At 50.2% G+C, this 14062-nt stretch overlaps 1 protein-coding gene across 2 annotated transcripts in view; it reads right to left on the reverse strand.

The window, feature by feature from the left end:
* The window catches only part of LOC115082033 (sterol 26-hydroxylase, mitochondrial-like), a 30102-nt gene extending 18252 nt beyond the window's left edge, over positions 1-11850 (reverse strand). The window contains exons 1-4 of one of the 2 annotated variants that reach the window (XM_029586295.1): positions 11254-11848; positions 7691-7881; positions 4355-4554; positions 13-210 (exon numbers count right to left, since the gene is read on the reverse strand). In XM_029586295.1, the coding sequence (XP_029442155.1) occupies positions 13-210; positions 4355-4554; positions 7691-7881; positions 11254-11490 (826 nt within the window). In that variant the 5' untranslated portion in view covers positions 11491-11848. Of the gene's footprint in view, positions 1-12; positions 211-4354; positions 4555-7690; positions 7882-11253 lie in introns of both variants that reach the window. The other variant, XM_029586296.1, reaches the window with a different exon arrangement.
* Positions 11851-14062: the final 2212 nt, after the last annotated feature.

The raw sequence follows: 14062 nt of genomic DNA on the forward strand, positions 1-14062 counted from the left end.
AGAAAGACTCACCGAAAGCAAAGATGGTGTCCCAGCCCTCCAGGTAGCGTTTCCAGTACGGCAGCAGGTTCCTGGTCCACTTGGGTAGGAAGGTGGCATAGACGGAGTTCTTTAGCATGTAGCCGATGGAGCTGATGAACCTCTGAGTCTCCGGCGGGATCTGCTTCTCCAGGCAGCCCATGCGCGTCTCGAAAAGGATGGAGGAGATCCCTGGGGGGACAGTGGGACAGAACTAGAGACAGACGCCTGCCTTAGGAGGACAAGCTCCACGATTTAGTCAAAATATGAGAAAAGGATGTCCTGCATTGCTTCTGATGTCCCTCTTCCTCACTACTTAGAATGGCATTTAAAATCACCCACATTCATTGTAGTCTCCCCCCCCCCCTTTACAGATACACCTGTTAGCAGGAGTTCACTTGATACCAGGACTTAGTCCTGATTCAGTCCTTCAATGGGCGGAAAAATTACCTTCAGGACTCAGGGTGTTTAAATGGCATAGAAGCATGCGGACACCTGACGCAAGGGAGTGGTCTTTTTTTCAAGACTGTTCCCATGAAAATGTTGCATGTGGCACAGTCCTGATTTTCAAAAGCATTTTAAACGGTTAAAAAGGAAAATTGGTTCTTACCTGATAATTTTTGTTCCTGTAGTACCAAGGATCAGTCCAGACTGCTGGGTTATGCCTCCCTTCCAGCAGATGGAGTCAGAGAAAAGCTGAAAAGCACCCCCCAGATATACTGGTGTTCCACCTGCGATCCTTCAGTATAATCAATATCAAAGCAGAATGAAGTAAATTTATCAACCAATGACTAGATCAAGCAAAAAATGTTCCCATTTTTTTTGCAAACAATAACCAGCGAAAACTATGTATAAGTGAGCGTGCAATACTTCAAAGGCGTCAAGATCTGTAAACAGAAACAACAAAAAACTGAGCGGACTCTCCTGAACAGTATATCCCTGGGCGGGCGTCTGGACTGATCCATGGTACTACAGGGACAAAAATTAGCAGGTAAGAACCAATTTTCCTTTCCCTGTTTGTACCAGGATCAGACCAGACTGCTGGAATGTACCCAAACTGCCCTAAATGGGGTGGGACCCGGAGAGTCCAGCTCGAAGCACAAGAATCCACAGCTGGAGCTCGGACATCCAACCGGTAAAGCTTAGCAAACGTGTGCAAGGATTTCCAAGTAGCTGCCCTGCAGATTTCTTGAGGTGATATACATTGGCTCTCTGCCCACGACGCCGCTTACGATCTGATAGAATGAGCCTTAAGACCATGTGGCACTTGTCACCCATGCCATATGTACGTTGAAGCAATAGCATCCTTTAGCCATCGGGCAATGGTAGTCTTGGAAGCCTTACACCCCTTCTTTGGACTGCTCCATAAGACAAAAAGATGATCAGACATTCAAAGTATTAGTCACCTCCAAGTATCGCAGAAGAATCCATCGGACGTCCAAACTCCTCATATCCTGGCCCTGAGGAGAACTCTTATCCACCTCTGGAAAAGCTGGTAACTCAACAGACTGGTTCACGTGGAACGCCGAGACCACCTTTGGCAGAAAAGAAGGCACTGTCTGAAGTGAAACTCCAGAGTCAGATATTCGTAAGAACTGTTCTCTGCATGACAATGCCTGAAGTTCCGAAACACATCTAGCCAAACAGATAGCCACGAGAAACACCGTTTTGAGAGTTAAATCCTTCAACATGGCCCACTTGATAGGCTCAAAAGGAGAACCGCAAAGGCCACGGAGAACCAAATTCAAACTCCACGAAGGACAAATTGCCTGCAGTGGCCGGTGTAAATGTTTTGCTCCCCTCAAACTCAGTGGCTCAGACGTTGGGCGATGTGCAAGCCTCAACGCTTCATTGACTCTGGAACAAGCATCTGCTCCCCTCCAGTCTGGCTGATGATGCAGAGCAAGAAACATCATTGTCGTAGCCTGATGACATCAGGAGATGACCTGTGGCGGTGTCTGTAGTCCCCTGGATGTTGGAGCTGCTGGGAGCAAAGGGAGATACAGTCCTTCATTTTACCTAAGCCTTCTACTATTACTCTTGATGTGATTTGGGAAGCAATAACTAATTGGTCTCTGCAGCTGGGTCCATTTGTGTCTCAAACAACAAGGTTTATTACAACATAAGACTTGCTAGACTGGGTCAGACCAAAGGCTCATCAAGCCAAGTATCCTGTTTCCAACAGTGGCCAATCCAGGTCACAAGTACCTGGCAGGATCCCAAGGGGTAGAGAGAGTCCAAGCTGCTTATCCCAGAGATAAGCAGTAGAGTTTCCCCAAGTCCACCTTATTTATTTATTTAAAAATTTTTCTATACCGTCGTTAAGTTAAATACCATCACAACGGTTTACAGAAGGGCACGATAAAGAGAAATATGGGTGGTATAGATTACAAATTACTCGTGTGCCATCATAGTACGGTAACAATTTAAAATAATACACTAGGTGTGTAAGGTAAACCTGATTGTTAGGAACAAATTAGGCATAACTGTTTATGGAATTTTCCTCCAGGAACTTGTCCAAATATTTTTTAAACACAGCTTCACTAATAGCTTTCACCACATCCTCTGAGAATGAATTCCAGAGCATAATTATGTGAGTAAAAAAATATTTTCTCTTATTGTTTTTAAATGTATCACCTAGTAACTTCATTGTGTGTCCTCTATTCTCGCCGTGCCGCCACTACCGAGACCATGGACCTTGCCAGGACCCGAAACAGGTCGTAGGAGGCGTCAGCTCCATACGCCACCACAGCTTCCAGTCTATCTGCTTGGGCGACCTCATCGGCCGGCAGAACCTGAGAGGTGAGAAGTTGTTGCACCCAGAGAAGACTTGCCCTCTGGGCAAGCGAACTGCACATCACTGCCCGCATGCCCAGCGCGGAGACCTCGAAGACCCTCTTAAGGAAAACTTCCAACTTGCGATCTTGCGTATCCCGTAAGGCCGCTCCACCCGTCACTGGTATGGTCGTCCTCTTCGTGACCGCCGACACCGCGGAGTCCACTTTTGGTACCTTGATGAGAGCCAAAAAATCCTCCGGTAGCGGATACAGCTTTTCCATGGCACGGCCGACCTTTAGGGAAGCCTCCGGGGTATCCCATTCCCTAGTGAGGAGCTGCAGGAACGACTCGTGGATGGGGAACGCCCGAGCCCTCGGCCGAAGGGCTGCCAGAACCGGATCCCCCTTCTTTGAAGACGTGACGACAGCAGGTGCTACGGGAGCTGGCGGATCCGGCGGCGGATCGAGGTCCAACCCCTGAATAATTAGCGGGATAAGATCATCCAGCTCTTCCCGCTGGAAGAGGCGCAGCGTGCTCGGGTCGTCCCCCTCTGGTGTGGAGTCTCCTTGGCCCAAGTCCGTAAGGTCCGGCCCAGGCGACGCTGGGCCTGACACCGTTCCCACGGAGCCCACAGGGCTCCCCTGATGAAGAAAGGACACCTTTTTGAAACACAGCTGTGTTGGGAGATAAGTCTTTTATATTCTAAATTACAACATTTGGCGTTTGAATGAACAGTTCTTTGTTAAGAAAAAAGCGATATAATTTTTCATCCATTTGGGGTTTAAGGGAGAATGAATTACTGAGAAGCCTTTATAGGCAGAAATCAGTAGTATGATATCGGCGTTTTGGTTATAAAATCAAAGTGGATAACAACAAGAATTTATTGAAAAGCCTTCAAGGGCATCATTTAGTGAACATTAACAGATTTTAGCAAAAATTCAATAACAAAAAATGTTTCAAAAAAATAGAGTAAAAAATAAAGGGAGTGGGAGGGAGGTAAGTTAATGATTACATTACATAAAAGAAGCAAGGCCGTGGAAGGCATGCATTCAAGCGTATGAAACTTACCTTTCCCCGCATTTATAATATTTTTTGAAAAATGTGATTTTCAAAAAATTGATTTTTGAATAAATAAGTGAAGGTTTAAAGGTGGGTGAGATTATTATTGGGATACACAGATTGCATAAGTAGTTTGGTCTCACTTTAGCGGAGATTGGAAGAATTAATAGTCGCTGTTTCTGTGACATTTCAAAACCAAAGCACATCCCTAATGATCACAGCCTTACAGAGATGAGGGCAGAGAGGATCCAGGCTTCAGAACTGGAGGCAGAGGGAAGGGCTCAGTTTTGGGACTGAACAGTCTAAATGAAGTTAAACCACAGTAGCCACCCCATGGTGAACCTCCTTAGAGAGGCTCACTGTCCACAGTGATTGCATGGATGGGTGTTGATCCGTTTCAGCTGATATATATTTACAAATCTTGTCCTACAGTTCCCTTCACTGTGAGATTCTGTCTGGAATTCTTCATATTGTCAGTTCTGTCATCCACACCACGTACCTTCAAAAGCGAACCTGTAGAGGACGCTGGCCACGTCGTTCACCGTCACCCCCGAGGGGCTCTCGCGCCTGAGGTCCTGCAGCATGATAAGGAGGTCGGACACCACCTCGTTAATGATGCCGGTGTAGCGCATGGCCTCCCGCGGCTTCAGCATCCTCTGGTTCAGGACCGTGCGCAGCGTGTGCCAGCGCTCGCCTTCCCTGGGAGAAAGGGAGCGAGAGCATTACGCACAACATCGTAACGGTATCCCGTGCCAGCGCTCGATTTTACCCAATGAGGAAAGCACTTCACGAGCCGAATCTGCAGCTTTTAAAGGGGTGCAGCAAAGAGGGCTGTCTCCAGGGTAGGGGGTGTGCGGGGGGGCCGGTGGCACCTCTCCAGTTTTCTGCTCAGCTAGTGAGCAGGGGTGTGGCTCGCCTCCCTTTCCTGAGCTCATCTAGTGAGAGGGTTTGTGAGATCCCTCCCCATCCAGGAGGAAAGAAGCATCTGGAGTTGGCATCCAGATGTCATGGAATAAGCACATATTTACTGCTGCTTTTCCCTTCTCTAGCTGTTGGGCCCCAGACACACCAGTGAAGGGTGCGACGTCTTTAACACTCTCAAAGGTTTTTTAATTTATCCCCGAGTTTCCTCCTGCTCCTTGGGGCTTCCAGCTCAGTCAGAACCGGGTCCAGGATCTGGTACCATGAGTTGTCAGTCGCAACTACCTGGGGATCTTTCCTACTATTTTATATCGCCCCCTGAAATATCCTTTAATCTAGTCATTGCAGCAAGTCCTCAGCACGGAGGTCTGGGGGGGGGGGGAATCGTACACCAAGACTGCTTCTGGAATCCTGCAATCATGGGCCCTGAATGTGCCACTAGGTGTCACTGTTGCACAATGACTATCACTGTCCCCTAGGGATCTGTGAATGCTATCTCTGCGGCATCACCAGCCCCGCATGAAACAGGGAGCCTAAGACCCGAGCCAGGTCCTTTTGTGCACTGAGCCGCAGGACCTGCCCCTACAGATTTGTAAGTAACTTTACTGGTGAGCTACGGTTTTCCAGACCATGTGACCATGGTGTGGGCCCCAACTGTACAACTTCTGGAGTTCATTAATGGGTCCAGAATAGCTCTAGAGTCTTGGTGTGAATGCATGAGGCATCCTCGCCGAGCTGGAGGCCTAGAGGATGCAGCAGGAATGTGGTGAGCACTGCGGTCATGCCGAGAGTCTCACAAACCCAGCAGCTGAAAAATCGTCAGGCCAGCAACTTTCCTGTCTGTGTCCTGGAGTGGGCTGCAGGGTAAATTGCAGCTGCTCTCTGGGACATGCATGGCAAAAAGGACGAGAAAGCGAGAGAGGAATGGAGAGGGATCCTTCGCTCATTCTAAGGCGCATAGGGGGATGATCTGATGCACTGGTGCCTGTTTGGAAACATCTCTAGTTTTGCTGTGTCAGCCCATAAGCATCTGAAAGTTATCAAGGCTTCGTAAAGAGACAAAACTTACTGCACACTACTAACCTACTAAGCACAGATCTACCAGGATTTTTTGCTGATTTTTGGTTCTTACCATTTCAATATATGGGTTGAATCTGTCTTTTATGCACCGACTTACTACACAGTGTAAAGCAAACGGAAGCTTCTGGATGCGAGAACTGGGCCCTGGATGTTGTCTCCAGTTCCAGTCCTCTGCCTGCTGGGGTGGGCAGGGATCAGCTGTACTGCTGAAGACCTCAGGCTCTGCGGCTACAGTGGCCCCCTACCAGCCAAAAGCGCGGCCCTGAGGATAAGTCACTTGGAACCAGTCAGAGAGGGTACACGTGTCATCTGCCATCTGTCTGCTACATAATCACAGGAAGGGGAAAGGAATGGGAGGCCTGACACCAGACCAGAAGGTGCGTTGCTGAATGGCAAACACTAATAAGAACCTGTATCTAGCTTTAAAAGCATGTTCCAGAATGTAGATTAAAGAGAGAGGAATAACATGGAAGCCATGAGAGATGATGCCCTGGTAAGAGCCATATGAGAAAAAGTAAGGAGAGAGGCTGTGTATGATGGTTCCCTGATGAGTGCTGCACGTGAAGGTGTCAGGAGAGAGAGGCTGTGTAGGATGGTTCCCTGATGAGTGCTGCACGTGAAGATGTCAGGAGAGAGAGGCTGTGTAGGATGGTTCCCTGATGAGTGCTGCACGTGAAGGTGTCAGGAGAGAGAGGCTGTGTAGGATGGTTCCCTGATGAGTGCTGCACGTGAAGGTGTCAGGAGAGAGAGGCTGTGTAGGATGGTTCCCTGATGAGTGCTGCACGTGACGGTGTCAGGAGAGAGAGGCTGTGTAGGATGGTTCCCTGATGAGTGCTGCATGTGAAGGTGTCAGGAGAGAGGCTGTGTAAGATGGTTCCCTGATGAGTGCTGCACATGAAGGTGTCAGGAGAGAGAGGCTGTGTAGGATGGTTCCCTGATGAGTGCTGCACGTGAAGGTGTCAGGAGAGAGAGGCTGTGTAGGATGGTTCCCTGATGAGTGCTGCACGTGAAGGTGTCAGGAGAGAGAGGCTGTGTAGGATGGTTCCCTGATGAGTGCTGCACGTGAAGATGTCAGGAGAGAGAGGCTGTGTAGGATGGTTCCCTGATGAGTGCTGCATGTGAAGGTGTCAGGAGAGAGGCTGTGTAAAATGGTTCCCTGATGAGTGCTGCACGTGAAGGTGTCAGGAGAGAGAGGCTGTGTAGGATGGTTCCCTGATGAGTGCTGCATGTGAAGGTGTCAGGAGAGAGGCTGTGTAAGATGGTTCCCTGATGAGTGCTGCACGTGAAGGTGTCAGGAGAGAGAGGCTGTGTAGGATGGTTCCCTGATGAGTGCTGCATGTGAAGGTGTCAGGAGAGAGAGGCTGTGTAGGATGGTTCCCTGATGAGTGCTGCACGTGAAGGTGTCAGGAGAGAGAGGCTGTGTAGGATGGTTCCCTGATGAGTGCTGCATGTGAAGGTGTCAGGAGAGAGGCTGTGTAAGATGGTTCCCTGATGAGTGCTGCACGTGAAGGTGTCAGGAGAGAGAAGCTGTGTAGGATGGTTCCCTGATGAGTGCTGCACGTGAAGGTGTCAGGAGAGAGAGGCTGTGTAGGATGGTTCCCTGATGAGTGCTGCACGTGACGGTGTCAGGAGAGAGAGGCTGTGTAGGATGGTTCCCTGATGAGTGCTGCACGTGACGGTGTCAGGAGAGAGAGGCTGTGTAGGATGGTTCCCTGATGAGTGCTGCACGTGACGGTGTCAGGAGAGAGAGGCTGTGTAGGATGGTTCCCTGATGAGTGTCAGGACTGACCAACGCGTTGTGGTAGGTGGTTGACATTGGTAATTCTGGACTTACTCAGTGAAGGGGCCGTAGGCCAGATCTCGCATGTCCCGGTGCTCTTTCCAGAGCGCCATGTCGCTCCTCATCGGGTACTTCCCCTCCTGTCTCAGCACCTTCTCCAGCAGCTCGGGGCAGGCGATGTTCACACTCTTGTAATGTCCTACCTCGGACTTCCAGATGGGCCCGTACCTCTTCTTCTGGATGACCTGAACATGGCAAGGACATTGCTTTCAGCACTTCCTTCTGATTGGGACGTGTGGGTTCAGTTCTGACACACAAAACTATTTGTCTTCTTCCCACTACATCCCCCAGACTGACTGTCTCTAAAACAACCATGATGCAATGAAGAAATTATAATTTCATCCCATGGATTTGGCAGAAAAGAAATACATTAAGACAGGGGCGGGCAAACTATGGCCCACGGGTCAAATCCGGCCCATCATCTGCTTTCTTCCAGCCCGCCTATCTATTAAAAATTGACATTATGGACTATGCGGCGCGCGACAAGGGCAGACGTGTGAGAGCTCAGCTCCTGTTCCTGGGAAAGTCCCTTGCTGCCCTCTAATGCAAAAAATTGGTACAGAACCCAGAACTTACTTTTCGCGATCCCCAAAAGCCCCGAGATGGCAACAAAATGCAAAACCGCGGATCTGAAACACTTCGGTTTCTGCAAACAGTCGGCAGTAACCCTGTCGGCCGACAGTGTACAGGCCGCAGAGCCTGATGATGATGCAGCAAGCAGGGAGGCGGCTCTTACCTCCGCACCAGAGCTTCAGACACAGGACCTACCGAGCAGAGATGAAATGCGGGGCTGGTTCTTAGAGCTGAGAACCAACCTTAAACAACACAAATCAGACCTCCTGGCATCAATAGCGGACATCAGGGAGAACTTTGCGGCTATGGGGACACGGGTCGACGAGCTCGATGGCCGGGTGGATGGCCAGGCAGCCAATACATCTCCTATTAGGAAAACGGACCAAGCCAGACTGCTATAGTGCCCTACACAGAAACTACACCTCAGTCACATGTACAGACCCTCACCTAACAAAGAATAAAGAGACCATAAATCATAACTAGAAACATACAGACAAAAACTGAACTGGAAACTGCAACAAGCCAGAGTCTCTGTATGCAGTGTAACAAAGGAAAAAAGAAACATCACCCATCCTTATAAAACAAATCAAGAAATATAAAATCAGTAGCAGTAAAACCGTACTAACAAAAAGAACAGATTATTCCGAAACAGCGAATGAATGGAATATCCAATAATTAAAAACTCATATAAAAAATTTCTAGATACCAATAAAATATTTCAAAATAGTAGTCACAACGACCCAGTAATGAAAAATAATAAGGATACAAAAAATGTTTTGCTCTGCATACCTGGAAATGTTTGATATCCAGGTGCCCTGAGATTGTTTTGAATTAGCAGGGGGAGGGGTGGTTTGCTTGGAACTTTCTCCTCTCTCAGTCACATACCAGCGCTCTCTCTCACACTGGCTCTCAATGACACACCTATACACACATGCTCTCAGTCACTCACATATACACATGCTTTTTCTCTCTCACTTATATAGGCTCTTAATTACACATTTACACACATGCTGTCTATCTTTTCAAGCTTACACATATAGGCTTTCAATCACACACATACATGCTGTCTTTTTCTCTCACACACAGATTCTCATGCACATGCTTACAAACATGCTCTCTCTCTCTCATTTACATACAGGCTCTCAATCACATACTCACATGCTCCCTCACCTAAACCAGCTCTCAATCACACACAGACACACATGCTCTCTTTCTCTCATTTACACACAGGCTCTCAATCACATACTCACATGCTCTCTCACCTACACCAGCTCTCAATCACACCCAGACACACATGCGCTCTTTCTCTCATTTACACACAGGCTCTCAATCACATACTCACATGCTCTGTCACCTAAACCAGCTCTCAATCACACACAGACACACATGCTCTCTCTCCTACTTATACACACAGGCTCTCAATCACATACTCCCTCACCTAAACCAGCTCTCAATCACACACACACACACACACACATGCTCTCTCTCTTACTTATAGACACAGGCTCTCAATCACATACTCCATCACCTAAACCAGCTCTCATTCACACACAGACACACATGCTCTCTCTTCTACTTATACACACAGGCTCTCAATCACATACTCACATGCTCCCTCACCTAAACCAGCTCTCAATCACACACTGACACACATGCTCTCTCTCCTACTTATACACACAGGTTCTCAATCACATACTCACATGCTCCCTCACCTACACCAGCTCTCAATCACACCCAGACACACATGCGCTCTTTCTCTCATTTACACACAGGCTCTCAATCACATACTCACATGCTCCCTCACCTAAACCAGCTCTCAATCACACACTGACACACATGATCTCTCTCCTACTTATACACACAGGTTCTCAATCACATACTCACATGCTCCCTCACCTAAACCAGCTCTCAATCACACACTGACACACATGCTCTCTCTCCTACTTATACACACAGGTTCTCAATCACATACTCACATGCTCCCTCACCTACACCAGCTCTCAATCACACCCAGACACACATGCGCTCTTTCTCTCATTTACACACAGGCTCTCAATCACATACTCACATGCTCCCTCACCTAAACCAGCTCTCAATCACACCCAGACACACATGCTCTCTCTCCTACTTATACACACAGGTTCTCAATCACATACTCACATGCTCCCTCACCTACACCAGCTCTCAATCACACCCAGACACACATGCGCTCTTTCTCTCATTTACACACAGGCTCTCAATCACATACTCACATGCTCCCTCACCTAAACCAGCTCTCAATCACACACAGGCACACATGATCTCTCTCCTACTTATACACACAGGCTCTCAATCACATACTCACATGCTCCCTCACCTAAATCAGCTCTCAGTCACACACAGACACACATGATCTCTCTCTTACTTATACACACAGGCTCTTAATCATACATACACATGCTCTCTCTCACACACAAAGGATCTCAATCACACACACATACTCTTTCACACAAACAGGTTTTCAATCACAAACTTACACATACAGGTTCCCAATGGTAAAAGTCCATTCATGCTCTCTCTCACATGTACAGGCCCCAATCATTCCCATACCTGCCGTCTCACTCATACACACCCACAGCTCCTCAGACACCTATGCTTGCTCCCTCATTCACTCACTCTCCCCCGCCCAGCAGCCGCCTCCTCCACCTCCACGTCCACCCTCTCGGAGAGCCATCGGCCGCGCGGGGCTCGACCTTGTGCTTCCTCTTTCTCCGAGCCGCGCTGCTCGCGCCTCAGGCTTAGCGTGGCCTCTTCTTCCCGCGCGCGCGCGCTGCTCAGCACTTCCGCTTCCGGGGTGGGGGCGCGGGAAGAGGAGCGCGTGCCGGTGCCGCCCCAGCCCCACGGGGAGTTAGCATCTCTGCGGCGGGAGAGGAAAGGCAGCGCGGTGGGGGGGGCCCCCCCCCCCCCCGATCTGCGCTACATGAGGGAGCTCCGGGCAGGGCTACCTGAAGCTCGTGCAAGCGCAGCGCGTATCCTCGCAGGAAGATCCAGTACAGCGTCTGCAGGGGGCCGGGGCCGGGCAGCTCGTCGGGGCTCTTCGGCCTTCCCGGGCCCTCGGCGACCGCGGCTGCGGCCCGGCTGGGCTGCCTTCCCGGGCCCCGGCGAGCCAGGAGAGCCGCCACGGCCGGCGGGGGGCGGCGGATGAGCCGCGGCAGCAGGAGCGGAGGATGCGGCTTTCCCATGCCCGCAGAGCACTCGGCGAGTCCCTGGCCCGGCGCCGCGCCCTGCTTCAGCCTGAGCCTCCCGGGTGAGCCCGAGCACAAGGGGTAGGGCCTGGCGCGCTGCCATCCAATCTGGGCCTGGCGCACACCTTGCCCCACCGCAGCTCCTTAGCACGCACAGGGGTAACAGGAGCTGGGAGAAGGGCAGCACAGTGCACCACTGCCTCCCCATAACGACGCCGACTTCACTGGCATCGCCCTCTGAAACGTCTCTTCTCTTTCAACCAGCAAAGTCCTAAAACCTATGCCTTAATGGCTCCCTAGGTGGATGTGGATGCTGCAAGTTTAAAGTCCCATGCACACTGCTGTTTTATGATCCTGCTTTGGAATGAAATTTAAAGCTTTGCCATTCCCTCCTGCCTAGAAGCCCAAGGTCCAAAGGGCACCAGAATGCAGCAGGTGTGCCCGTCATGGCCGGGGCAGAGCTTGTTTTGCTGCTTACAAATTCCTTTTCTATGTTCCCACTTACTGCTCGGTTCAGCGTGGTTTAGGATGCCCAGGCTGCCCCTTTGTGGTACTCTTATGGTTACACTGGTGAGTGTTTCTATGCTGGACTCCAATCCCAGCTCTGGCACCTGCGCCCAGTACTCACAATGCTTCATGGCCAGTGGGTTGCTGGGCTCTAATCACACTCTGGCACCTGCTCCCAGGGCTCCCAGTGCTTCATGGCCTATGGGTTGCTGGCTCCAATCCCAGCTCTGGCACCTGCTCCCAGGACTCACAGTGCTTCATGGCCTGTGTTTTGCTGGGTTCCATTCCCAGCTCTGGCCTAATCTGCATGAGCTCAGAGTGGGCAATGCTCTGTGCAAGTGGAGCAGGAGAGCTGGATCTGGTCGAAGCTGGACCTGCAGGGCATGCAGAAATAATCCTGCTTAGTAAGCTCCATGGGAATCTATACTGTTTGGACCCTGACCAAGCCAGGAAGATTAACCTTCTGTAAATAAGGAGAAAAAAAAACTATCTGGGGAATAGCAATGAAACACATATGCAGGACCTAGTGGGCATGTTCCTGTTTTCATTTCTGGACTGCTTCCATGGCTGTCTGTGCGTTAGCAGAACGTAGTTCTTCACATGGTTTATTCTCGGTGGCCTTTTTGTGTGCTTCTGGGGTACTTGTGCAGTATTCTGTGTGACACTGGCTGTCTGTGCGTTAGCAGAACGTAGTTCTTCACATGGTTTATTCTCGGTGGCCTTTTTGTGTGCTTCTGGGGTACTTGTGCAATATTCTGTGTGACACTGGCTGTGCGTATAGCAGAACGTAGTTTTTCACATGGTGTATTCTTGGTGGCATGCTTGTGCGATGCTGGGGCACTTGTGCAGGATTCTGTGTGACACTGGCTCTGTTTGTCACAGAACATAGTTTTTCACATGGTGTATTCTTGGTGGCTTGCTTGTGTGCTTCTGGGGTACTTGTGCAGGATTCTGTGTGACAGTGGTTGTCTGTGTGTGTAGCAGAACATAGTTCTTCACATGGTGTATTCTCAGTGGCATGCTTGGTGATCCTGGAGTACTCGTGCAGGATTCTGTGTGACAGTGGTCTGTGTGTGTAGCAGAACATAGTTCTTCACATGGTTTATTCTCGGTGGCATGCTTGGTGATACTGGGGTACTTGTGCAGGATTCTGTGTGACAATGGCTGTCTGTGTGTGTAGCAGGACGTAGTTCTACACATGGTGTATTCTCGGTGGCTTGCTTGTGTGCTTCTGGGGTACTTGTGCAGGATTCTGTGTGACAGTGGCTGTGTAGCAGAACGTAGTTCATCACATGGTGTATTCTTGGTGGTATGCTTGTGCGATGCTGGGGTACTTATTTTATTTATTTTTTCCTAGCGTGTAGCAGATGGACTCAGAACCAATGGGTATAGTGTACTCATGCTAGCAGTTGGAGACGGATCAGATTTCAATCTGACGTCAGCCCCTAGTACATAGACCCCTGCAGGAAGTGCAGATCCTCAGTATTTTCCGTCTCCTTAGCAGTTAGGAGCTATCTGCACGCTCTGATCAGAGCGTTGGAACCAAATTAAAAGAAGAAAATTCTACTGAAGACGAGCCCTGCTCTCCTGCGGTGATACCCTCGGGTTCCTCCCCCAGTCGAGATTCCCGAGGTGATTTTCGTGATCCCTCGGAGGTGAGCCTCGGTCCGGCGGCCGAATCGCGGCGGGACCTAGCCCCCCAAAGGATCGGGCGTGGCTGAGAGGCAGCGGGTGCACCCTCAAAAGCGGCGGTGAAGGTAGTTGCCCTCTCCCCCCGCATCCGGAGACCGCCCGGGTCAAGACCGGGAAGCGCCGAAGATAAGGTAAGGTAGAAATCTTTACTTGTGCCGGTCTCCGAGGATTGAGGACGAGCGCAGGCCATCGGCCGAAGCCAGCACCACCGGGTTGATTCGCCCTAGCAGGGCCAGACCCCGGCATTTCCAAGGGCCCTCCCAGGTGGAGACCCTCCGAGGTAGTCGCCATCTTGCCCGCATGGTCGCCGTCGCCATCTTGGCCTTATTCTCGCCGCTCACATCGCCACCCGGCTGAGCGCACAAAATTT

The sequence above is a fragment of the Rhinatrema bivittatum genome, unplaced genomic scaffold (genome assembly GCF_901001135.1).
Source record: "Rhinatrema bivittatum unplaced genomic scaffold, aRhiBiv1.1, whole genome shotgun sequence".
Taxonomy (NCBI): Eukaryota; Metazoa; Chordata; class Amphibia; order Gymnophiona; family Rhinatrematidae; genus Rhinatrema; species Rhinatrema bivittatum.